At 52.2% G+C, this 26,246-nt stretch overlaps 2 protein-coding genes across 3 annotated transcripts in view; both read right to left on the bottom strand.

Annotated features, from left to right (window-relative positions):
• Positions 1-1,161: 1,161 nt before the first annotated feature.
• On the bottom strand, positions 1,162-4,642 carry Adam30 (ADAM metallopeptidase domain 30). The gene has a single exon (XM_070007526.1). The coding sequence runs from the start codon at positions 4,509-4,511 to the stop codon at positions 2,349-2,351; it is 2,163 nt and encodes a 720-aa protein (XP_069863627.1). The 5' UTR covers positions 4,512-4,642; the 3' UTR covers positions 1,162-2,348.
• Positions 4,643-5,422: 780 nt separating this feature from the next.
• Notch2 (notch receptor 2) overlaps positions 5,423-26,246 on the bottom strand; it is a 149,562-nt gene continuing 128,738 nt past the window's right edge. For both annotated transcript variants that reach the window (XM_070007531.1, XM_070007530.1), the window contains 13 exons: positions 25,143-25,275; positions 22,967-23,203; positions 21,025-21,137; positions 19,363-19,868; positions 17,239-17,586; positions 15,676-15,818; positions 15,351-15,561; positions 14,847-14,943; positions 13,776-13,944; positions 12,717-13,018; positions 11,592-11,739; positions 10,967-11,064; positions 5,423-9,659 (listed from right to left, as the gene is read on the bottom strand). In XM_070007531.1, coding sequence (XP_069863632.1) covers positions 8,277-9,659; positions 10,967-11,064; positions 11,592-11,739; positions 12,717-13,018; positions 13,776-13,944; positions 14,847-14,943; positions 15,351-15,561; positions 15,676-15,818; positions 17,239-17,586; positions 19,363-19,868; positions 21,025-21,137; positions 22,967-23,203; positions 25,143-25,275 — 3,888 coding nt within the window. In that variant the 3' untranslated portion in view covers positions 5,423-8,276. The remainder of the gene's footprint in view (positions 9,660-10,966; positions 11,065-11,591; positions 11,740-12,716; positions 13,019-13,775; positions 13,945-14,846; positions 14,944-15,350; positions 15,562-15,675; positions 15,819-17,238; positions 17,587-19,362; positions 19,869-21,024; positions 21,138-22,966; positions 23,204-25,142; positions 25,276-26,246) is intronic.

The following is a 26,246-nucleotide window of genomic DNA, read 5'->3' on the forward strand; positions in this document are numbered from 1 at the left end:
TTATGGCATGATTGCGAAGTCTTGTCTTGCCTGTGTCCTCTTTAAGACGTGCTCTTTTATATTACTTTACAATACGCAGGTTTGCTGTTGTATGTACATACCAAATGAACAAACATTTGGCCGGGCAACAGATGGTCTTGGGGCTGGTTCAATGTGGGTGAATAGAGCACCCCAAGATCCTCTTCCTTTGAAGAGCCCCAGGAACAGATAGGTAGACACAGGCTGTTCAACTGACGACTTCTTTAGGGCAGGTACGTTGAAAGTAAAGTGGTTGAAAAGGAATCCACACTGGGTGCTGGTGGTCTTGCCTGTCATCCTAGCTGCTCAGGAGGCTGAGATCTGAAGATTAAGATTTGAAGCCAGCTCAGGCAAAAAAAAAAAAAAAAAAAAAAGGCCCTGCAAGACTCCAATTAATCAGCAAAAAGCTGGAAGTGCAGGTGTGGATTGAGTGATAAAGCAGCAGTCCTGAGACAAAAAGCCAAGCTGAGCTCAAACTCCAGTACACACACACACACAACACTTTATCCCTGGTTGTTAAAATGAGAGTCGGGATTTCTCCCTATACAGCCAATCCACTCCCCAGCAGCCATTCTCCAAGTCAGTTCATCTGCTTCAATTCTGTTCTGATGCCGCCTAGACACAGCGCCAGGTTCCCACAAACTGAGGACAGTCCTAGGAGCTGCTCCAGTGGTCACAGGCTCAGGTGCACAGGCTGCTACTGGTGCCTTTGGCTCATACCAACCCATGGGTTTCATTCATTTGCTGCACAAGATCACAGAAGTCATTTTGCTGTGTTCATTGTATGTGTGCACATGTGCATGGGTGCATGAGCCAGTACTAGGATTTGAACTCAGGGCCTGGAGCTGTCCCCCCGCCTTTTCATTCAAGGCTGGTGCTTGCCCATTTGAGCCACAGCTCTGGCATTGTGTTGGTTCCTTGGAGATAAAAGTCTCACAGATGCTCCTGCCCGGGCTGGCTTTGAGCCTTGATCCTCAGATCTCAGCCTCCTGAGCGGCTAGGATTACAGGCGTGAGCCATCTGTATCAGGCCTATAAAGAATTTTGACTTCCACACCAGGTCATTCTGTGCACCTCAGGCAGGCCTGCTTCTGCCTTAACATCCCAAGTGCTGAAATTACACGTAGGCCAACATACCCTGATACTGAGGATTTTTTAATGAGTTGGAATTAATGAGGACCACAGGCACTGTGTGATAGACACAGCTTCACAGGATAGCCTTAGAGGCAGCTTTTCTAATCCTACACCTTCTGTCCATTAAACTCCATCGTTTGAAGACCCTGCTGGGACCAAGCTGGGTTTACCCCGGGACGCTGCTGAGACCCGAAGGGAGGGTGGACTGTCACTTAGTGGACCTTCCCACCCCCGTCTAAAGTGCGCGCAGTTGGGACTGAGCAGTGCTTTGGCTGGAGGGACAGGGCGAGCCCTGTGCAGATGAGACGGGCCGCGGGGGCTGCTGGTCGGACCCCTACCGCACCCACTCGTGGATTTCCGGTGTGGAAGGAGAGTGCGCGGGAGCGTGGCTGGGAGCGGAGGGTGACAGCTGCTCCGGGGGCTGGGCGAGCCCGGGATGGGAGGAAGGCTGGTGACCTTGTGTGAACAATGGAAGGTGTGTGAGGTTTAAGATGGGGTCTGGGAGGCTGGTGTGACTGTTTACCGAGCAGGAGATACCCTCCAATTAGGCAAGTGGTCTTTCCTGTCGCCAGACGTGGGGGGGGGGGTGTGGAGCCTCAGCTGGGATGATGCTGGGGGGCCCGGGTGGGGTGTGCCCTGCGGATAACTCTGCTCTTTCCCCACAGGTTTTTCTGTGTGCTTTTTCACTCCTTGGTATGAGGGGCCATTTGTACCTTGATTTTCTGTTGTGCAGCTTTTTAATAGCCTTGGAACCTGGCCCCGGTGGCCCGGAGCGAGGTAGTCAAGGCCCGGGCCCTGAGTTGGGGACGGGCGAAGGCCCAGGCAGGTCCTGAATCGGATCCCCTCATCCTCGGGGCTGGTGTGGCCCAGGAAGCCCAGCTCCTCGCGTGCGGGCCGGCCCTCGCCACCGACACGGGCTCTGCAGGCTGGGCCGCAGGTCCTCAGCCCCAGGCCGTTCCTGCTGGCGCCTGGGGTGGTGGTGGTGGGGAACTGCGGGGCCTCCGCGGGGGGGGGGGGGCTCCGCGTTCCCAGGGCCAGTGCGTGCGCGCGCGGGGAAGGGCAAGCGTGGGCACGGGTTCCCGACCGCAACGCTCCCCTATTTGCGGATCTGAACGCGCGGGAAAGACATCTCCGTGTGCTTTGAAGAGCGAGGGTGGCCGGGCCGCCGCGTGCTTCGCCGCGGGGGGGGGGGGTCGCTCAGGGCGAGAAGCACTGCAGGATCGCCTTCTGGGACAGCGCCACCAGCACGGTGACGGCGAAGAGCACGAGGCGCAGCAGCAGGAGCAGCGCGGCCTGGACGTTGGAGGACAGGGCCGCCTCCGTGGGGCCCGGCGGCCCGCTGTCCACGCTGCCTCCGAAGCCCCGCTCCTCGCAGAAGGGCGGCGCCCAGCCGTAGACGCAGTGGCAGTGCCGGGCGGAGTTGCACACCCCACGGCCGTTGCAGGCGCAGCCCGCCAGGGCCGTGCGGTTGACGCAGGTCCTCCCCACGCACACGCGCTGGTCGCCGCAGTGGGCGCCGTCGAGGACCGCGCCGGCGTCCGGGATGCCCAGGGGCCGCATGGCCAGGTGGTAGCCGGTGCCCCAGCACACCAGGTTGTCGTCCGGCAGGCGCGTGGCGATGACCACCGTGTGCTCCGGCAGGACGGGCACGCCGCCCACCCCGACGCACTGCAGCCGGCCGCACACGGCGTCCGCCCGGGGGCACGCCCGGTAGCTGGCCACGCCGCGGATCTCGCAGTTCCCGTACTGGTCGCCGACCACGTTGACCGCCTCGTAGCAGCGCCGGGGCGCGTCCCGGGCGCCGGGCCCGAAGAGGCTCTGGCACTGCATGTACCGGGAGCGGCAGGCCTTGCCGAAGCACTGGCCCCCGTGGTGGCACGGCGTCCCGTCCAGCTTGTAGGTGTCGGCGGGGCAGCGCGGCGAGGCGCCGTCGCAGTACTCGGGCAGGTCGCACTCGCTCTCCTCCTCGCGGCACAGGTGTCCGGCGGGCCGCAGGCGGCAGCGGCGGCAGCACAGCCCCGAGCTGCAGGCGGCGCCGGGCGCCAGGCGGCAGCTGTGCTGGCAGCAGGGGTCGCGCTGGCACTCGCCCGCCGACCCGCAGTCGCACTGCTCCCAGCCCTCCACCACCTTGTTACCGCAGCGCGGCCCGGGCGGCGCGGGGGAGGCGGCGACGGGCCTGGGCGCGGTCGTGAGGCACGCGGCCCCCCGCGACACGAACGCCAGGTAGTCGCCGTAGCTGCAGTCGCTGAAGCCGGCGCGGCCCGCGCCCATCACGCAGCCGCCGTCGCCGCCGCGGCACCGACAGGGTGCCCGGTCGTGGGCCATGCCCACCGCGTGGCCCAGCGCATGCGCCGTCCACGTGGCGGCCGTCAGCACGTCGGCATCGGCGAGCGTGCTGACAGAGCCGGCCCGCGGGCCCGCGCACACCCGGCCCCACGACCAGGCGCGCGCATCGGCGTACGCGCGGCTCACGTACAGGTGCGCCCAGTCGCCCGGGAGCCGCCGCTGCAGCGAGCTGGCCCGGTACAGCAGGAACCGGCCCAGCACATCGGCCAGGGAGCCCGGCCCCACGTCGATGCGGTTCCGCCCCGACCACAGCTCGAGGCCCGCCAGCCGCACCCGCAGGCCGACGTCTTGGAAGTAGGTGTCCACGATGGCGGTCAGCAGCGCCGCGTCCGTCACCACGCGGGAGAGGTTGCCATGCGCCATGCCCAGACGGTCCCGGTCGAACACCAGCACCAGGTCCAGGGACCGCGGGTGCTTGTAGGCGGCGAAGTAGTCCCCGGGCGCGCCGCGCGGGGGCGCTGGCGGCGGGGCGCCCGCCCTGCCCGGGCCGCCCGGCAAGCCGCAGCCCCGCGGGTCCGCAGCGACCCGCCGCAGGCGGCGCACCACGTGCTCGGGGCCGGCTCCGCCCAGCGGCTGGATCTGGTAGTGGTCGGACCCCAGGCGGACGACGCCGCGCAGGCCGCCCGCGCACGTGCTCACGGTGGCCCCCGAGTCCAGCGCGCCGTCCACCGAGCCCGCCAGGTGGCAGTCGCCGGGCAGGGACGCGTAGTCCTCCACCGGTTCCCCCCTCTCGGCGAAGTGCACCACGGGCAGGAGCCTGGGCAGCGGCGGCCGCCGGGGCCGCAAGCGGAGGACGCACTCCCGGCCTCCCAGCCGCAGGGCATAGGCCGCGGGAGGCCCCGCCGCGCCGCCCGGCCGCCGCGCCTCCACCGGATCCGGGACCGGGACGGGCACCGTGATCTCGGTGGACTCGAAGCCCCCGTCCGGGCGGATGAGCGCGTCCTCGCCCAGCGCAGCGGGGAGCAGCAGCGCCAGGCCCAGCACCACAGGCCAGGGCCGCCGCGCCGCGCCCATCGCCGCCCCTCCGCGGCCCGGGGAGCGCCGGGGGGAGCCGGGGCGGCTCCGGCCCGAGCGTCAGACTCCCGCGGGCGGCCGCCCAGGGCTCAGGCCGCACGGTTGGGGGGTCCCCCTTCCCCCGACGCCAGGGCCAGCGACAACCAAGGGCTGCGCGCACTCGATCAACGCTCCGACGTTGAGCGCGCGGGCGTGGAGCGGGGAACCCCACATGGCAGCGCGCACCCCGAAGCGCGGCTGGCTGGGGCTGGGCGGCCCACGGGGAATCCTAGCCACCAGCGAGGCAGTGGTGAGAGGATCGCGGTTCGGAGCCATGGATAGGTAAATCCCTGAGACTCCGATCCCCAGTGAAGCACCAGAAAGATCCGGAGGTGGAGGTGTGGTTCAGGTGGTAGAGCACCAGCCTTGGATAGAAAAAGTCTGTGTGTACCAGCACACACAGAAATGGAAGGGGAGGGAGGGGAAGAGGAAGGAGGAGGGGAGGGAGGACAAGGAGGAAGGGAAGAAAAAATGAGTATCCTCAGGGTGATAAAATCAACTATTTTATCAAATAGTTTGAACATTGCGTGTGCGCGCGCGCTGGTACTACTGGGCTTGAACCCAAGGCTTTGCACTCCTGCTTGGCTTTTTCATTCAAGGCCAGTCTAGCTTTTTGCTGTTAATTGGAGATAAGAGTCTCCCAGCTTTTGCTGCCTGGGCTGGTTTCATCGACCATGCTCTCAGCCTCCGAGGGGCTGGTGTTACAGGCTTGAGCCACAGCGCCCAGCTGGTATTAATTCAAAGGCCTGGTAGGATCCAGCAGTGAATCCCTATCCCTATCTCAGTTGGGTGACTATGACTGCCTCAGCCTCCTTGCTCCCATAGGTCTGGATTACAGGATTGGGAGGGAAAAAAAATCCAATACCACCAACTTTGGCTTGTAATCTTTTTTATTTTGTGATAAAAATGTTTTCATATAAATTTTACCTTAACTACTTTTAGCATGAAACCGAAAAGTAAAAACAAAAGTGTGCACTTTCCTTACTGTCTAGTCAGGAATATGCGGTCATTTTATTGGTTACTGGTTTCTCATACAAACAGATATAGTATCGCTTTTAAGAAAAATATACACAAAGAAGTTGCCATAGTACCAAACAGTTATTGGTGGGGACCCAAGGAGGTGAACGCACATCCCCCAGAAGTTGACATACATTCAACGATGGCCGAGGCTGGGCACCCGGCCATAGGCCAACACGACATGCACCTTTGGTTCTTTCATGAGGACTTAGGAGCTGGTAAATTAAACCAGAAGAACAAATGGACTTGATGTCCTAACTGCTTTTGCTAAAATCTTTAACTCTCGGTCCCTCTTTCCCTCAGACTTGCCCTCCCCCACTGTCATGTAAGTCAGAAAATGATGCTTGAAACAAGACGGAAGAATCCAGACCAGGACATCAGAGAATGAAATAATATATGAAAATAACAATAAACCAAAAACTGAGAGCATCTGTGCATGACATAGATGTATCCTACCGGAGCGGGAACGTGATTACCAGTGACTACTGTGAAGTCCACGAGACTAGTACAGTGAGAGGAAGTGCCATGGTTGTCACCAGGGTCTGCTGGTCCTACTGGCGGTGTTCACGTTCCCTTCCCCAAACCCACAAGACCCTAATTAAAGTGTTCCCAGAGGGAGAAACAGCATGAGGCCCTACACGGAGTCTGGGCAGGGAGCCTAAGGCAGTGGTGGGCAGAAGGGCAGATGTGATGTGCTCCACACTTCTCCCATCTGTAACTATCAGGGGGGTCCAAAGGCAGAGAGGCACCGTTCAGAATGCACACACATACACCGCAGAAGGGGCTGGCAAGGTGGTATCACAGGAGGGAACAAAAACGTTAACAGCAAACTTAATCTGCCATATATCCTGGCAGAACAAATTATCCAATAAACCTGGAGGAGACAGGAATACTTCAGCAGCCCTGCTTACCAATGACTGTACAACAGACTGCAGACCTTCCACAGGGCAGGCGGGCAGGCAGACAAGTGAGGCAAGCAGGGAGCTGGAACACCCACCCGTGGCAGAAATGAGGATTATCATTTAACCAGAACGGAGCAGCCCGTCCTTGTGATATACACAAAATGTCCCAGGTGCCCTGAGCACCCCGGTACCAGGCAGAAATGAGTGTGGCCCCAGGACCACTGAGGCAGCAAAGGGGAAGAGGAAGGAAACCACTGTTTGTACAGTTGACTAAATGCTGCTGCTTTGGGGAGAATCGGAGGTCACAAGCCCTGGAGCAATGGTGCTGGGCACAGCTGGCATCACCCATCCTCTAAATGACAGCTCTAGGAAAGGCCTGGGCAGGTTCAAGATAAGCCAACAAAGGTGGAACAGCAGACTGTTCTGGAGGGAGGGGATGGGAGGAAGAACTAGCAAAGGCTGACTCACAGTGCACCCTAGGAAATCACTCCAACGCCCCATTTCTGGTGCTTGATCAGAACATCGGTCTTCAGGGGGCACTGTAACTCAGCTCACAGTGTGGAGAGAAACTGGCAAAGGGGCTTCTGATCTAAAAGGACTTCAGGAAAGAGGGCTGGGGGGGGCGGGGGTCTGGCTCCAAGTAGTGGAGTGCTTGCCTAGCAAGCCCAAAGTGCTGAGTTCCAATCCTAGTATTGCCCTTTCACACACACACACACACACACACACACGAAATAGAGACTGATAGAAAGTGACAACCAGAGGATAAGGCCAGCGCGGTCCCACAATCTGGTGTGGCCGGAGACATTTTCTTCGGTGGAGACACATGGAAGGTTAGAAAGCGAGGACTAGTGCCACCTCCTGGAAGAACAGGGGAAGCAGGGCTAGAATCCTAGGATTGGGCACCCATGTCCTTTACACTGTCAGGCAATGGAATGTTTGACTGGAGTGGAGCCTGCTTCCAGCCTGAGTTGGCTTATCTCCCCGCACTCCTTTTGCTGGTTGGTTTTTTTTTTCTTAAAAAAGTAAGATCATCGTGTCTAGACAGTTGGGGTGACACTTCACACTGACGAAGCCCACACACTTACACAGCTGATGAGAAGAGAATGAGGGTGCATTCTCTTACAGGGCTCTCCTGTCCCCAGATTGGTCTGAAGAAAAATGTTCCCCTTCTCCCTCTAGGAGTGACATGTCAAGTGCAACACGTCAGACTTCCACAGAAACATAGCTGCGAGGCCAGTGCTGAGAACCTAAGGGAAGCAAGCCTCGTGGCGGGGCTTTCCAGAGCAGCCGGGGCCGGAAAGCGCAAGGATCAGTCGTCCCAACGTTCACTGGTACCCAGAGGAAAACACAGGGTGAAGCAGAAAGGATTTCCAAGGTCGAGGAGGCGAGCCAGTGGCACAGTTCCAGCGCGCATTTTCCAATCGGACCCTTGTGTAGAATCTTCTCGCATAGAGCAGAAGCCCTCCCTCCCTACGGCTTAAAATGCAGTCCGAGCTGCAAGCATGTCTGGGCTACAAAAGGCATCCATCTTGTTCTAGGACAGGAAGAGGCACACGGCCCCCCGAGTGTGTGTTCCCTGCGCATCCCGGGCCTTGGTCTGCTGGGCAAGGGTCGGGGAGGAGCCAGGCCCTCCCCACGGGCCTCGCAGGGACCCAGCGGAGCTGAGCGGCTGTGAGCCAGAAGCGTCTCCCCTCTCGCGCCTCCCAAAGCTGGTTACTGAGATTTCTTCATCTTCTTCCCGATGACCTTCATTTGTTCCTCAGCAGCGTTTTGGAGCAGCGGCTGTGTCTGCACGGACGCTTGCTCTTCAGGCGTACACCTGCATCTTGCTGTGTGGCGGCTCGGCCATGTGTGTCCCAGTTCCGCGCTGCACGCCTGCAGCCCCGCCGGGAGTGGGGCTGGTGGTCACATCTGACCAGTCGGAAGCAGAGTGGGGCGAGGAGCTTGACCACTGGTCCGGCGACTCTGGGGATGGAGTCAGGTAGGGGTGCTCGCCCGGCAGGGGGCCACTGTGGCTGGGGGTTCGCTCGGCAGCACTGGAGGAGGCGTAGCTGTGCTGGGAGGGAGGGGTGGGGTACTTGCCCACGGAGGCGGGGAAGGGGTGGTAGGCGGGGAGAATGGTGTGCGCGCCCTGCCCGTCCTGCTGGGGCATCATGGCGGCGGGGAACGCCACGCTGGGCAGCCGGGCCATCTCTGGGATCTGATACATGGCGGGCAAGGGCCCGGCCACGGAGGGAGGGCAGGCGGCGGGGGGCGGGGGCGCCCCGGCCGGCTGGGCCAGGCCGCCTTTGGGGATGAGCTGGAAAGTCACGATGGGGGGCAGGGGCTCCCGCGGGGGGCCCGGCTTGCCCTCCGGCGGCCTGCTCTGGGGCGCCATGCCATGGCCGCCCTCCCCGGGAGCCAGGACCATGCCGAACATCTCATTGTACTGGCCCTCGCTGGTCTCCACGCGGTTCATCCAGTCGGCCGGGACGGTGACTGGGTGCAGCCGGCCCAGGCCGCCCGCGCCGCCGCCGCCGGCCCCGCCGCCGCTGGGGGGGATGATGTGGTGGTGGGCCAGCAGCTGGCTGACCGAGGGGAGCACCGTGCCAGCCCCGGGGGCCACGGGCTGCATGTCGTGGAGGTTAGAGAAGGAGAGCGCGTGCTGCGCGCGGGCGGGGGCAGCCGGCGTGGCCAGCAGAGGGTTGGGGGAGGCCTGCAGGAGCCCCGGGGACGTGAGCATCGGGGAGGAGGTGGCGTCAGACACGTAGGTGTGAGGCGACTCCAGGGAGTCCACTGGGGATAAGGTCACCGAGCTCTCCGACAGCTGCACCTTCTCGCTCAGGGACTTCTTGCGCCGATTCCCCTTGGCCCCCTTGGCTAGGCTGGGGAGGCTGGTGGGCACGGCGCTCTTGGTGTTGGGCCGTCTGGGCTTCTTGCCCATGGGGGTGTGCTTCAGACTGAGGAAAGCCCTGTTGGGCCCACAGATGACGGGGGAAAGGGCGGAAGTCAGCACTGCCCCCGGCGGACTGGGCGTCACGTTGTACTCATCCAGGAGGCGCACGATGTCATGGTGCATGCGGTCGCGGGCCACGTCCCTGGGGAGACGGTCCATATGGTCGGTGATATCCCGATTGGCAAAATGGTCTAGCAGGATCTTGGCCGCTTCATAGCTCCCCTCCCGCGCAGCGAGAAACAGCGGCGTCTCTTCCTGTACAAAGGATCCACGGAGAACACATTCTAATGGCATCCTTGATCACAGCGGCTCACACTCCTAACCCTAGCAACTCTGAGAATCGTGGTTTGAAGCCAGCCTGAGTAAGAAAATCTATGGGACTCTCTAACCACCAAAAAACCTAAAGTGGAACTGTGGGTCAAGTGGTAGAGTGACGGCCTGGGGCCAAAAAGCTAAGGGGCAGCACCCTGAGCCTTCATCCAAGTCCTAGTACTGACACAAAACAAAACAAAATACCCCACTCTTGAGAGAAGAGCAGCATTTCTCAATTTTTAATAACTAATTGCTTCATCTTTCCCCCTCTAAGTGTTTCCTTATAAAATTTTAATTTTTTTTTGGTTGGAGTGGGGCTTGAACTCTGGGTCTGGGTGCTGTCCCTGAGCGCTTTTGCTCATGGCTAGTGCTCTACCACTTGGAGCCACAGCCCACTTCCGGTTTTCTGGTGGTTAATTAGAGATGAGAGTCCAACAGACTTCCCTGCTGGCTTTGAACCTTGATCCTCAGATCTCAGCCTCCAGAGTAGCTAGGATTATAGCTACTCTAGGATTATAGCGTGAGCCAGGGGTACCTGGCTTTCCCTATGAAATTTTACTGCACCACAAATATGCTGTATGTTTACTTACATAGAGATACGTTCACAATGAATGTGTATCTGAAATTTACATACAGAAAGAATAAGCCAGTTCACATCCCCCAAAGAACCTATTTTGTCCCCCTTGAGGCTACCTCTCAGCTGAGGATTTGTGAAATAAACTAAGCTCCTAAGCGGACACTCACGTAAAAGAGTACTCAGCTTATTCATATCAGTTTCTAAGAGAAAAAAGGAAACAGAAGAAAGGTAGGGAGAGAATAAACTAAAGAACACAGAGAAATAGGAAAAATAGAGGGAATGGTGAAAGAGAAAAGCAAGCAGGTGTGTGCAGAAAGAACTAAATGAATGAAAAGGAAGTAAGCAAGAGAAGTATGAAGAAAGGGAAGCGAGGCAGATAACTCAGAGAAAACAGCATGGTATCCAGGGACAGAAAAGAACAGCAAAGTGGAAAACAAAGACAGCAAGAGAAAACAGAGGGAACAGAAGTGGGACAGGGAAGGGAACATGTGGTAGGAAAAGACTGGAAAGCTTCTGAATGGGCAAAGGGCTTGCACTCCACACCGCTGGACCTTCATGGGGCTCGGAGGCAGGGTTCTGCCCAGCCTGCCTCTGTTCTTGTCTACGCTCATCACAAGCCAGGTGAACAGAGGACAGGCTGGGCAGTAGTGGCTGTGCAGGGCTCTGTCTGTACCTTGTTGTCCTGCATGTCTCGGTTGGCCCCATTTTTCAACAGTAGAAGAGTGGCCTCCACATTATTGACAGCAGCAGCCCAGTGCAGAGCAGATTTTCCTGTGGAGAAGATGTTTGTTCATGAGCAGAGCAGAGCAGAGCACATCCCACTCCAGGCACCAGGACCTATACAAGAAAAGCTTCAACTCCCTCAGAGATCATGGCCAGTTGTTTGGGGGGCCCTGCAGGACCGTAGTGGCAGCCTCCTCCCCCTGCATTCTAGGGACACTTCTGACCGCCAGGTCGCAGGTTACTTAGATGTGGTACTCATGTCCTCTCTGTGGCAGCGGCTCTCCTTCACGTGCTGAGGACAACATAATGTACCTGAGGCGTCTGCACTCATAAATTCCTATGTCCAAAATGGGGCTCTAAGAGCCCATACAGGCCAACCAAAAACCCACACACAGAAAATCCTTTCTCACTTATCTGGAAACCCACACTGGCTTAGTTTCTCTGATCTCAACATGTTGAAGAGAATGAGTGCATGAATGAAAGCAGAGGGACTGTACATAGCTGTGTTCTATGACATGAGAACCATGCAGCAATGCTTCCCTTGGAGATGCGCTGCAGGGAGGACCCGTCCCTACCATGGTCGTCCACCGCATTCACGTCTGCTTGGCAGTTGATGAGCTCTGCCACCATGCCCTCTACAGCCAGACGGGCAGCCAGGATCAGGGGCGTAGTGCCATCGTTCATTCTGGCATCTAGATCAGTGACTCGGCTGCGGATCAGAATCTAGAAGAGGAATATAGAAAAGTCACTTTGGTCAAAGGAAATAATGCAACTGAGAGACAAAGAAACAATGGAATCGGACCTGAGGCTACACTATAGGCTCCCAGAGAGCAGTAAAGTCTTACTATCTTTAAGCCCAAGAGTCTAACACAATCAATCAATGTTTGAGGAAGGAAGGAAGGAAAGAAGAAAAGAAGGAAGGAAAGAGGGAGGGAGGAAGGAAGGAAGGAAGGAAGGAAGGATGGAAGGAAGGATCCAACCCACAATGGATGACCAAGATGTACTGGCCACAAAGGAATGTACTACTGTGTAAGGGAAACAGATGAATTTCAGAAAGCATCTCATTCTCACACAATGCAAGATCAAGGAGATTCACAATCCCTTGTGAGGGTGAACTCAAAAGACGTAACACTGTACAGTCCAGTCAGGTCAGGAAAATGGCTGCTGGGGTGCTGGAAGCCCACACAGCTGGAGAGACCACAGGGGCAGTGAACACTGAGGCTTCCGATCAGGGGTGGCTCTCCTCACATCAGCATAGCAAAATGCAGCTGAGACGCAGCCTCTGCTGCCTCCTCTCACTATCTGCCGGGGATGTTATCAGGATTGCCTTTCCTTCTCTTCTTTCCTATAGCAATAGTGACTCATCTCTCAGAATTATTTAAGTTGGGTGCAGGTAGCTCATGTCTGTAAACTCAGGAGGCTGAGATTTGAGCATCTCAGTTCAAAGCCAGCAGACAGATCTGAGAGACGTTTCTCTAATTAAATAGCAAAAAGCCAGAAGTGGAGCTGTGGTCAAGTGGTAAGAGTACCAGCCTTGAGCAGAAAAGCTAAGGAAGGGGCTGTGCCCAGGCCCTGAGTTCACGCTCCAGTACTGGCACGGACAACCAATTACTGAGTGAATGTCAATGAGGTATTAATTGCCTTCACAAGATGAAACATCATAGGCCTGTAAGAGATCTTTACATTCGCAGGGTCCTCACCTGGAAGACGCCTTGGGCATCTGCAGCCACTGCAGCATGGAGGGGGCAGCGGCCCATATTGTCCTGGGCATTGGCATCGGCTCCTGCGTCCAGGAGGCGCTTGGCCGCATCAGCTCTTGAGTAGCGGGCTGCAAGGTGCAGGGCCATCTCACCAGTCCGGTCTGTCTGCGCCTGGAGGCTGGCGCCCTGGTACACCAAGTCGGTGATGATGTTGGCAGCGGAGTCCTCGGCATCCTCATCTTCATCACTCACATCTGAGCTGCCTCCCCGAAGAGAAGCCAGCATCAGCGGGGTGCACCCATCTGCGGGAAAGGAAGCCCCAGGAAATGTGATTACTGCAGGAGCCCACCGGAAACGGAATCTCTGTGCTTCTTGCAAGGGCGGTGCTAAGTTTTGGATCTGCCACCTACTTGTCCTCTGATGTCATTCATGTAAACAGTATTGGGAAAGCAAGAGCCACGTGAGCTGGGGACTATGTTCTCAGTTAAACAAGCTTTTCCATGCCATTAAAAAAAAATTCGCGCGTGTGTGTGCATCACTGGGGCTTGAACTCAGGGTTTGGACACTATTCCTTGGGTTTCTGTGCTCAAGGTTAGCACTCTACCATTTGAGCCATGAATCTACTTATGGCTTTTTGGTGGTTAACTGGAGAGAAGACTTTCCTGCATGGGTTGGCTTTGAACCTCAATCTTCAGATCTCAGCCTTCTGAACAGCTAGGATTACGGGTATGAGCCACCAGTGCCCAGCTCAAGTGTTATGCTATTTTAAGCTAGATAATCTTTAGCATATCCAGTATTACTGAGATAACTATATGCATAATACATAAACAAAACTAATTCTCTATCCTCTGCTTTAGGATACAGTTTTCCTGTCCTACTGAAATCTAACATTTAGCCTGCTGTTCGTTCTCAATATGCTGTTATGAAACTGTAAGAAATTCTTTGCTTGCTTCTGAGTTCATTATTTCTACATCATGTTCATTTCCTTGAGCTGACGTAAGGTCTGTGGAGCTGATGGGGACACTCTGCCTAGTGCAGAGCAGGCCCAGCAGTGCTGACCTGGGCCCCGGACATTCACATCCAACACGTCCACCTCCTGCTCTGCCTGAGGAGGAGTGAGAGCCAGTGACGGTGTCCGACGGATGTCAGCGGCTTCCAGGTGCTGCTGTGTCCATGGGCGTCGGTCAATGGGGTCATCTTCTTCTGAGAGTAAAGCCTCGTCTTCAGGCTGGAAGAGAAAACCATGCTTCTGAGCCATAGACTCTCACCAAAGCTGCTGACAAGTCAAGTCTCCCACCCCCCCCCCCTTGCCCCCCTCTTGAACCTCCATCCATTTCTCTCTCTCTCAGCTCGAATCTTCCTACTGCTCTTACCATGTGGCTCCTCTTGACTTCTCCCACATCACCAGGGCAATTCTTTCCACCTCTCCATCTCCTACCCCAGGCTTTAGCCCTCATATGCTACTTCATGGTTTTTTTTCCCCCCTTTTTTTTGTTCCTGGGGCTTTGAACTCAGGGACTGGGAGCTGTCCCTGAGCTTTTTGTGCTCAAGGCTACTGCTCCATTACTTTGAGCCCCAGCACCATTTCCAACTTTGCTGTAGTTAAATTTTAAGAGTCTCATGGACATTTCTGTCCAGGCTGGCTTTGAACTGCAGTCTTATATCTTAGTCTTCTGAGTAGCTAAGATTACAGGCATGAGCCACCAGTGCCTGGCCTCATATTCTATTCTACACTCTCAGAGCACTTAATTCTGCTCTGACCTCTGCTTGGATCTTCCCTGCCTACAAAGGCTTCCTTCAGTTCTTTGCCTTACTAACTCCTGCCTACCCTTCAGGTAGAAATTGGACTTTAACTGCCTTTCTGGTCCTAAATAGTAACTTTGCCCATCTTTACTAGGCAGCTATGTGGCAGTCTCTACTGCCACTCTAGAGGATAAGCCTAGTTCAAGGCTTCCTTGCTGTACTTCATCCAGCCCAGAGCACCGCAGTGTTATCAGTGTCCTGAGGTGCCTATAGTCCATGAGCATCAGGGCTAGCCACCCGCCTCCCCCCAGGACACTCTGGGATTAAAGACATCTGAAATGAGACCAAAGGATGGCTGACCATATGGTTCTGCCAAAGTCAGCTTACCTTCGCTTTCTTTGGCTGGGGTCCTTCATCATCGACCCAATGTTCGCTTGTTCCAGAACCAATTAAGTTGGCCTCTGAGACTTGTACTTTGAGATTTCTGATATGATTAGAGAGGGGAAAAACAAGAGCAGAGGTCATGACATAGACACAATGGCTTCCAACACTTCTACCACCACCCAACTCCCAAAGCTACCCCCAGAGGATAGGCAGTACTTGATGTGACATTTCTGAGCATTTAGTTTCTCCTTCCCAGTGAACAAGAGCTTACAATGACAATGTGCCCCATCTCTGAAGCTGAGTTTGACTCCAGTGACATATATGTACAGAAGAGACATAACACTCAGAACTGTCTGTGTGGCACCTCCGTCACTCACAGGTCATTTATAATCAGGGTCAAGATTAGGTAATTAATGAGCAGAGCTCAGAATGGGCAATAGGAAACACTTTTAAATCTCATTCTTGTTTATTGCTATGCATGGTGGCTTATTGGCAGGACTCTCTTACTTAAGCCCCACGGCATCCTGTCCCACCGGCTCACGACGCTTGTGATTGCTGGAATCTCGACGAAGGGTGAAACCTTCAGGTAGCCAGAGGAAGCCATGTTTCCGTTTCCGTTTTGCCATGATGACCCCCAGCAGGATAATAAACAGGATAATGACAATAGCAACAGCAAGGAGATAGAGAAGCTGGGTGTGGCCTGGAGGTATGGATTCACCTGAAAACCAGAGACCAGGGATATGCTGACTTGGAGGGCTGACCCACTGAACGGTGCCCGCCCCCACACCGTGTTTTTCCCCAACCCTTTCTCTGTGACACCCAGGGAACTCACTGACAACAGACACAAGAGGGTACGACAGAGTCCCCTGGATAGCGTGAGAAGCCAGCAGAGCTGCTGCAGCATCCGTGTTCTTGAAGCACTGGTCTGAATCTTGGACACACTGGCGGTTGTCAATTTCCAGAAACACCTTAGAGCTAAGGGAGAAGGGACATGGTGTGTAGAATAGAAGGGTGCAGGTCCAGCAGGCCAAGCCAAAAAGGGTTACCCTTAGGACATTGCTTCCAATAAGAACTCAGGAGATGAGGATACTGTCACTTGGGATTCTAGGTTCATGTGTTTAAGTTCTTGGTCAGTGTGGTACGTCCCTTCAGATTCTAGATACTGATGCCCACCTAGACCACTACTGGCCTTCCTTGGGGGCTGAGGGAACCTCTGACTGGGACAATGCATAAATAAGGTGTCTGTCCACCTCTTCTGACAGGTCTGAGTTCCCTACCCTTTCTCCTTAGTGGCATTCGATGCCATGTGAAATCCACTGGGCTCATGCTGGGCCCTTCTCTTATGTCTGTATTCAATTCTCAGTGGGCAAGAAGGTAAAACTCACGGTATACACTGACAAATAACATGAGCAACACAACTGGACATCACTGCCCTTGTCAAAGAGACACTGTATGGTCAAAGGGTCTTGAAAACAAGACAATGATTAATATAAAAGAGGGTTTTGAAGCAGCTCCAGCAAAATGTTGGGATCCCAGCATTTGAGAAAGTGTTTCCCATACCCTCCCCCTTGCTCTAGCTTACTTTTCAGGATCCCACCACTAAGGCAAATCTTTTTGTCAGGGGATGGGGAACACGAAGATTTGAACTCAGGACTTGCTGCTTCCTAGTCAGACATTCTATAGCTTGAGTCACACCTCTAGCTCTTTTGCTTTGGTTATAGCTTGAGTCACACCTCTAGCTCTTTTGCTTTGGTTATTGAGTCAAGATCTCACTTTGGACTAGGCTGGCCTAAACCACAATCCTATTTACTTTTCTTGCTATTGCTAGAAGGGCGAGCAAATGCCACCATGCCCACTAGTTTCTGTTGAGATGGGGTTTCATGAACTTTTCTGCCCTGAAACCAAGATACTTCAGTTCTTAGTTTCTTGGATATTGGGAAGAACAGGTATGTACCACTGATCCCAACTATTAAAGAAATGGAGCCTGAACTTAGGGCTTTGTGCTTGCTAATTAGTACCTTACCTCTTTTTCCCTCAACATCAGTACTGGGGCAAGGTGTCTATCATAAGTGGTGGGCCATCCTGTTTGTCTAAGCTTTGCATTTCCATAGGCTGAGTTATCAAAAATGCTCAGCTTGCCAGGTGCTAGTGGCTCACCCCTATAATACTAGTTATTCATGAGGCTGAGATCTGAGGATCACAGTTCAAAGCAGCCTGGAGAGAATAGTCCACAAGATTCTTATCTCCAATTTACCATCAGAAAACTGGAAGTGGCACTGAGACTCAAAGTTTTAGGGTGCTAACCTTGAGTTGGAGAGCTCAGCAACAACACCCAGGCCCATGACCACCGCCAACAAAAGCTCAGCTTTTTACAGTTAACCTTTAAAGAACCTACCCAGCAACCTCCTGATCATGTTCATCAGGAAGAGACCTCCGTGCCACCTTCTGCTTCTTCAAGGCAGCTGGCTTCTCACCATAGTACGGGTACACCATGAGGCTCCCCTGGGAGTCCCGCTTAATGCGAAGGTTGGTGTGGAGCAGGGTGCCCAGAGCCCGCAGGAAGCTGCGTGAGTCCTGGAGCAGCTGCTCTGGGGGAAGCAGCACCACTATGACCAGAGTGCCCTCCGCCAGGTTCTCAGGCCGGTCAGCAGCACAGTCCAGCCCATCCCAGCCACACTCTTCACTGTTGCAGCCCTGGTCGCAGTGGTTGTCTTTGAAGTGGTCTGCACAGTACTTGTCATACCTAGCAGAGGGGAAAAAAAAAAAAAAAAGCAGAGAAAGGAGCTCAGACTAGTCTGGGGCTCCAGTGGGCTCGGAACACTGTGGTTTTCCTACCCATCTTTTGTGGCCTCTATTGGGATCAAAATGCCCTGTGCTGACTTGAGTCTGTGCCTGACACCATGGGGTACATAGTCTAGGTTGCTCATCACTGAGCACTGCCTAGGAAAGGAGGCACGCTGTAAGATGCGCTGTACGCACCCAGGGCTCCTGCACAGCCCAGTCTGAGTTGGAGTTTTCACAAAGCCCTGTCGCGAGGGGCCGGGAATGTGGCTTAGTGGTAGTGGGTGAAGAAGCTCTGGATTCGATTCCTCAGTACCACATACACAGAAAAAGCTGGAAGTGGTGCTGTGGCTCAATTGATAGAGTATTAGCCTTGAGCAAAAGAAGCTCAGGGATAGTGCCCAGGCCCTGAGTTCAAGCTCCAGGACTGGAGGGGGGAGTGGGGGGAAAACTGTGTCACTGAGACCAGTCACCCACAATGCTTCCCCTGAGTTCAAGCCCCAGGACATGGGGGGGGGGGGGGAAGCTGTGTCACTGAAACCAGTCACCCACAATGCTTCCTGCAGTTTCACCCACTGCTCCCAGTAAGATAGCAATGGGTCTTAGGAGTAAAGAGAGCCATAGGTGGCTTCAGACCCAGAATTAGATGCTTTACAGAGAAACTTCTCAATTGAGACAATTTTTAAATCTTTTTTCTTTTTTGTGCTGGTACTGGGGCTCCCAAGTCAGGGTCTTACTAGCTTTATTTGCTCAAGGCGAGCACTCTACCACTTGAGCCACAGCACCACTTCCAGTTTTCTGGTGGTTCATTGGAGATAAGAGTCTCACGGACAGAAGTGGTGCTGTAGCTCAAGTGGTAGAGCGCTCACCTTGAGCTGAAGAGCTAAGGGACAGCGCCCAGGCCCAGAGTTCAAGCCCCACGACCGACAAAAAAAAAAAAAAAAAAAAAAAGAGTCTCACGGACTTTGCTGCCCAGGCAAGTTTTGAACCACAACCCTCAGATCTCAGCCTCCTTGGTAGCTAGGATTATAGGTGTGAGCCCCCACCACCCAGCTTGGCGGATTCTTTACCTTGTAAGGCTTTAGGTCCCTCACCTTTGAAGGACTGTTAACAATAGCCATGCCCCACAGTCCACTGGGAATTAACCAGAGCAAAATGACATGGAATGGCTGGTAGGAAAGTTACTACATAGACCATAAAACACCCTGAAATTATAATGGTGAAGACAGCAGAAGGATTATTCAGAGGCATAACCTAGCTCATGCTTCCAGATAAATCTAGACAGAGAAAGCAGTCTTAAAGACAGAATGGGTGAGGGGAGGGAGTACCTTTCTAGCCATCCTGCAGGCAGGTGATGTGAGCTGCTGCCCGCTAGTGGGCAAGGCCACTTCCAAGAGTTATTTCCCCCAGGAGGTGAGGCACGAGGCAGGTGAGGAGGCAGAGAGAGGCAGGGAGGGGGAGGTTACACAGCGAGCATGGCTGGTGCTCAGTCAGCCAGGGAGGGCACAGGATAGCGTGTGATGGGACAAGGCTGGCACCATCTGAAAAGCAGAGGCGGCTTGGGCCAAAGCAGCACTGGAGTGGTTAGGAGTAGAGGCAGCGTGGGCCACAGCACTGGAGGATAGGAGCAGAGGTGGCTTGGGCCGAAGCAGCACTGGAGTGGTTAGGAGCAAGAACAAGAAGCCAAAGGCGTGTTAGTGACAGTCTCACTCGCTTCTGGAGAGCCTGGGCCCCTTACTTGCATGTCTTGCTGTTGCCCTGACATTCGAAGTTGTCAAACAGGCACTCAGCGGTGTTACACAGTTGGTCACACTGGTTGTTGATATAGTCCCAGCAGGGGATGGGTGCGGTGCAGTTGGCCCAGGGGTTCTCCATGGTGAGGGAACAGTCGCCCCCGTCCCACTGGCAGGCGTGGCTGTTGCAGGCCTCGTCACAGACCCCATCCCGAGCTTTGTCGATGCAGTACTGACTCAGACAGGTGGCCGCAGGGGTGCTGGTGGGGACAGGGTACAGCTCACACTGTCTGCCCCAGAAGGGTGGAGAGCAATGGCATGAGTAGTAAGGAGGGTGGTGCTGAGGGCGGCAGCTGCCCCCGTGCTGGCAGGGGTTACTGGCACAGCCTGACTCGCAGTCCTGAGGGTTGGGGCAGAAGCAGCGGGGTCCCGAGGCAGTGTGCACACAGTGCTCTCCTCTCCGGCACTTCACCTGTCCACAGCTGCTCTGGCATTTTGCCCCAGAGAATCCCTGTGGAAAGCAGGGGAGACATGAGCAGGGCAGGCAGACAAGAGGACCTGCCTCACTTTCCGTTCCCCCCCTACTCCACAACTCTCTGGAGAGATTGATAACTGGTTAAAATCCCACCCTACCCTCCCACCCCCATGTAGCATCCTGGACCACCAAGTTCTCAGAAATGACCTTTGCAGGTCAGTCAAAGGTAAGGGCTGAAGGTCCCATGAAAAGTGTGGCATTTTTAGTTTTTGTGCTAGTACTAGGGCTTGAACTCAGGGCTGGACTTCAGCTAGTGCTAGTGCTGTACTACTTCAGCCACACCTCCACTTCCAGCTTTTTGCTGGCATTTTGCAGAAGGTAAGAGTCTCCTAAGATTTTCCTGCCCAGGGTAGCTTTGAACTGCAATCTGTGGATCTTCCCCGTGTAGCTAGGATTATAGTAGTCGCTTGTGCCCGGCTAGAGTGTGGAGTTCTTAAACTAGAAATGAAGTCCACACATCATCATGGGACAGAAGGCCTTATCTATAGGCACCTCTCTAATTACTGCTAGATCACCATCTTAGTGGCTTTCAGCAGGAAGAAAAAGCATCCAATGAGGAGTTTGGGAATCTCTGGATTCCAAGTTTTTCATATTCTACTTCTTCCTTGTGCTTTCTACTTGGTGTCAGCTAAGGTTACTGGACAGAATTTCTCCTGGTGTCTCTCCACACATAATGATTATCTGCTTTAGGGAACTGTCAGCTTTTGGTAAGGAGTAATGTCCAAAATTATGTTTCTTTCTCAGTTGAAGAAGGAACTTGATCTCAAATGGTTCCTGTTGAAGAACATACACGTTCTGTCTATCTGATCAGGGAGAATGAGCTCCAGCATGGGACCACAAAGCCACAGCCAGTGGCCCTCTTTCATGGGACATTCCAGTGTTTGTGGTTTTTTTCCTACTGTTCTGTAAACTGGTAATCACACACATAGAAGCTGGCAGCTTCTGGCCAGGCCTAAACACTTCACAGGAAAAAAACAAAAAACAAAAAACAAAAGCCAAACCACTTTCTTCTAAAGGAGCAAACACTGAGAAATCTACCTATCAGGAAACTTGAAATACCACTGTGTGAACTCAGCTTTGTGACAGCTCATATGAAGACCATTGTTCCCTAAACTGGCAGCAGGCCACTTACAGGGGGACAGAGACAAATGAAGCCATCAGGCATGTTTCTGGCCACAGCACACGTCCCTCCATTCAGGCAGGGCATCTGGGGACACACATCCATGAACGTTTCACAGTGGCGGCCTGGAGGCAGAAAACAAACAGTTGTTTTAAAGGGCAGAAATAGTAACTTCACATTACTGAACCCAACCCCACTGGGAGGGAAACCAGACTTAGATGGAGCAGGGCTGTGAAAGAATTTGGGTTTAAGCTTCAGGAATGTGCGAAGGCAAAAATGAACTCAATGGACTTCAATGACATGATGGTTTATACCTGACCCAAACCATTTTTGTCTGTCTAGCTATGCCATAAACACAGCACGCCACAAAAAGGGATGAAAAGAGATAGACACAGAAATGACTCTAAATCTATTTTTAAATCTACTTTCAGGTGCTGGTGGCTCACTATGCAAAAGGCACAGTGATTCTTTCTCAGTATTACTGCACCCAAGCACCTTCCACATTGAACAGTTGCTCTTATTTTTTGTAAAAATTCCAAAATTCCTGAGGGGGGGAGGGGGGAAGTGAGAGTGCGCCATTACCAGGGCTTTGAACTCAGTGCCCTGCACTCTTGCTTCGCTTCTCTGTTCAAGGCTGGTGTTCTACCACTTGAGCCATGGCTCTGTTTCCAGCTTTTTGGTGGTTAGTTGGAGATAAGAGTCTCACAGATTTGTCTGCCCATGCAGGTTTTGAACTGTAATCCTCAGATCTCAGCCTCCTAAACAGCTAAGATTACAGAGTCACTGGACACCCAGAGCTCCTGAGATTCTTTTTTTTTTTTTTTTTGGTCAGTGGTGGGGCCTGAACTCTGGGCCTGGGTGCTGTCCCTCAGCAATTCAGCTCAAGGCTAGCCACTCTACCACTTGAGTCACAGTGCCACTTCCAGCTTTTTCTGCTGATGTGGTACTGAGGAATAGAACCCAGGGCCTCATGCATGCAAGGCAAGCACTCTACCATTGAGCCACCTTCCCTGTCCCTGAGATTCTTAACGATAACAAATCTTTAATATTGGAAAGGAAGAGAAGAAGTAAATCAAGGAAAGGAGGAATGCAGGCTAGAGATGGCTTTAGGATACTGCTTTCTCTACCTATGCCGAACAAGAACTCTGCAACAACCTATTCTCTGACTGTCAAAGAGTGTGGTAACCTATTGAGTATAAGAAGCACAACCACAACTATGGACTCCAGACAGATTTCAGTCTGAGGAACTGATGACCTGCCACATCTACATGTAAGTAACTTACTTAGCCAGAGGCCATCCCACGGTCCTTCTCCAGAAGTGATTAGTGTGAGTGATAAAGTCCCTATTCTGATCTTCATTATGCCCCGCATCAAGGGCAAGACTAAGGAGCATGGCCAAGCCTTAGCTATGTAGGGGGCACCTGTGATGACTGCAGTGGCTTTGCCCTGAATCCAGAGTTAGAAAGATGACAGCGACAGGAACTTGTAAATATCTCAAGTCATTACACATCAGAGGTGGCTGAGTGGCATGCCCAGAGTTAGATGTAAGATTCTTGAAAACAAAATGCTAGTATTCTCAGATGAAAAGAATTCTGTGGATATATGGTAAGGATGGAAACACTGCAGCATGAACAAACTTAATGCACAGTGTATGGTGAACGTATTTTGCTCATATATACATATATAGCATGCATTTATATATGATACATATATGTATATACATATATGATATAAACAATTCAAAAGAGAAGAGAACCTAGGAAAAGTCAATGGTAGAAACTGATCATTAAATCCATGGACCACAGACCTACAAAAGAAATGGCCACTTAAACTGCCATATATAGCAAGGTATTTGCTCTATACTGGATGTGGTCAAGAGTCATTCAGGGCTATATCTACAGTCACTGAACAAAGCCTTTCCAGGGCAGAGTGGTGGGGCTGAGTAGGTTCTCACCAGTGAAGGCACTTCGGCAGACACACTGGTAGTCATTGGTGAGCTGGATACAGTCCAGGCTGCCCTCAGAGTTGCAGGGGCTGGAGAGGCACTCGTTGATGTCCCCTTCACACCGTTCCCCGGCAAAGCCAGGCAGGCAGAGACAATTATAGCCCCCAATCCTGTCCACACACTGGCCCCCATTCAGGCAGTGGGGACCCCCAGCACAGTCATCAATGTTCTCTTCACAAAGTAGGCCTGGAGGAGAGAGGAGATACAGAATTACAAGTGCCTTTTGAATACTGCTTTCCAGAAAAAGAACAATCTTTTTTGATCACACACACATATTATATTATATACATATACATATATAATTACTGGTGAATTAATAGGATAACAAAAAAATACTCAAAGAAAAATTCAAACACATGTGAGAATCTAGAATTTGGTAAAAAAAAAAAAAAAAAATACTACCTCAAATCATCACGAAAAAGGCCAAGCATTCAATAAATTGTGCCAGGAAGAATCCATAATCATAAGGAAAAAGTGCTCTGTATTCCAAATACTTGAAGAAAATATGGAAGAAATCCTTTATAAACCTTAGTGTGTGGCAGATATTGCTATGACTCTGACTTGAATGCCAGATGCATGGATTTAAAAAGATTGATAAATTCAATGTGATTAAAAATATCTGCTTAAAAACAAAACTAAAAAAAAATTAAAAAAAAAGAAAATCAAAGGAAAGCCAGATACTGGAGGCTCACACTTGTAATCCTAGCTACTCACTCAGGAGGCTGAGACCTGAGATTATGGTTTGAAGGAAAGTCTGTGAGACTTTTAGCTCCAATTAAGCACTAAAAAGCCAAAATTGGCGCTGTGGTTCAAGTGGCAGAGGCACCAGCTTTGAGAATAAAAGCTCACAGACAGTGCCTAAGCCCTGAGTTCAAGACCCAGGATGGGCACCAAAAAATAAAAGAAAAAATTAAAAGACAAAAACCCCACAGTACTGGGAAAATACTTGCTTGTGATATCAGAGACAGATAAATTCTATAAAATACTAAAATCAACAATGTAATATAATGGGAAAAAAGGCACAAATACCAGGTAAATCATATAGGAAAAGGAAAACCAAAGAATTTTTAAATGAGCATATGTTCAATCACATTGAGAAGGAACCAGTGTTCTGCTAACATGGCAATTCAGCAATGACATCTAAAAGTATAAATGAACATACTTCCCAATCTAGCAGCTGTATATCTGCAAATATATTCTACAAACATACTTAGATGCATGCAAGAAAACCCAAATGTCTAAAGCACCAGTTAAGTAAAACATGGAATGTTCACATGTGGGAATTTTGAAGCTATTAAAAAAAGATTGAAGATGTTCTTTATTTTGATATGGAAATGTCTCAAAGTAAGTAATAACATCAAGGACAAAAGAATGTGCTTAATATTCTATCTTCAGAGTTAAAAAGTAGGGGAAGTTAAAATATCTTTGTATTTGACTTCTATGTAAATGAATTTCTGAAGACTACTTTAGGAAAAAAGAAGACACAAAAGAAACTGAAAGGGGTGGTTCCGGTTGGTGAGTGTGGGGAGATAGACAAGGGCAGGAGTGTGTCTTTTTACTCTGTGCTTTTTCTATGTGTGTATATTACCTTATTTCCTATTTGCAAATTAAATACAAAATAAAGTAAAAGTAAACGAAAGCAGTATGTACTCCCAGGCTCACAGAATATCTGCTATTTCAAGTCTGTGAATAACACAGGCAGAAATGCCTACCCTACCATAGAATGGAATCATCTGGAATAAATAAATCTATCAAATGAGAATCAACTCATCCTCAGCTTGAAGTAAAACAGAAGAGATGGGCAGAAGTACCCCGAGCACTAGGAGTTGCAGGTGTACCCAAGATCCAAAGCTGAGGAGAATAAAGATACTCATCAATAACCAGAACAGTTATGCAACTCAGGATAAATAAACACTGCTCCACCTACCTGAACAAAGCCATGGAGAATTACAATGTTGTGTCTTTGTTCAGGTAGGTGTAGGTATGGATTAACTCAGAGATCTACAGAGCCTGTCATGGAGCCAGTTTTATCATAGTTCACTTTTCAAAATCACCTCAACATAAAGGAAGGATTTACACATTAGGAAACACCCTGGATGGAAGGTAAGTATGGCTAATTTCCTACCCCGAGTGCCAGGTGGGCAGGAGCACTTGAAATGGTTCACAAGGTCGACACAGGTGCCTCCGTTCTGGCATGGCTGGTTCTGGCACTCATCAACTTCATACTCACAGTTCACACCCTGATAACCTGGAACACACTGCCAGGGGGAAGCAAAAAGGACAAGAAATATGAGATCATTTCTGGAATGGACCACCAAAACAGGTGAGGTCACTTATCCCTTCTATATTTCTCCTGAATCATCACATTCTTTGCCCAAGCTCACTGGCATTTATCTCGTCCTCTTCCCGCTAATAAAAAAAGGGGACTTCTGTGGGCTTCTGCAAACCTCCTCAGCATAGGCTCCTTCATCTTTAAAATATCATCCCTTCCTATTGATGAGGGCCCTATGATTTGAGCAGTATGTGTGGACAATAGTAAAGACTTTGTACATGTGGATCTCTAGGTTAAGAAAACTGCAGGTGGGGCTGGGAAGGTGGCTCAGTGGTAGAGTGCTTGCCTTGCATGCATGAGGACCTGGGTTCGATTCCTCAGCACCACATGAGCAGAAAAAGCTGGAAGTGGTGCTGTGGCTCAAGTGGTAGAGCACTAGCCTTGAGCTGAAGAGCTGAGGGACAGTGCCCAGGCCCAGAGTTCAGGCACCATGACTGGCAAAAAAAAAAAAAAAGGAAGAAAACTGCAGGTGGGGCTAGGAAGGTGGCTCAGTGGTAGAGTGCTTGCCTTGCATGCATGAGGCCCTGGGTTTGATTCCTCAGTACCACATAAGCAGAAAAAGCCAGAAGTGGCGCTGTGGCTCAAGTGGTAGAGTGCTAGCCTTGAGCTGAAGAGCTGAGGGACAGTGCCTAGGCCCAGAGTTCAGGCCCCATGACCAGCAAAAAAAAAAAAAAAATACTGCAGGCATATACAGGAAACTGACATAGGTAGGCAGGGACAGAAGAAGGTGAGTCTCACAGACTTTTCTGCCTGGGCTGGCTTCAGATCACAATCCTCAGATCTCAGCCTCCTGAGTAGCTAGGATGACAAGTGTGAGCCACTGGCATCTGGCTTGAAGCAACATGTCAGTTGTTTGAGAGAACTGTTAGAATTATTGATTGATCAGTTGACTGTATA

This window comes from Dipodomys merriami, unplaced genomic scaffold, assembly GCF_024711535.1.
Source record: "Dipodomys merriami isolate MVZ:Mamm:240054 unplaced genomic scaffold, mDipMer1.0.p SCAF_7, whole genome shotgun sequence".
Classification (NCBI taxonomy): Eukaryota; Metazoa; Chordata; class Mammalia; order Rodentia; family Heteromyidae; genus Dipodomys; species Dipodomys merriami.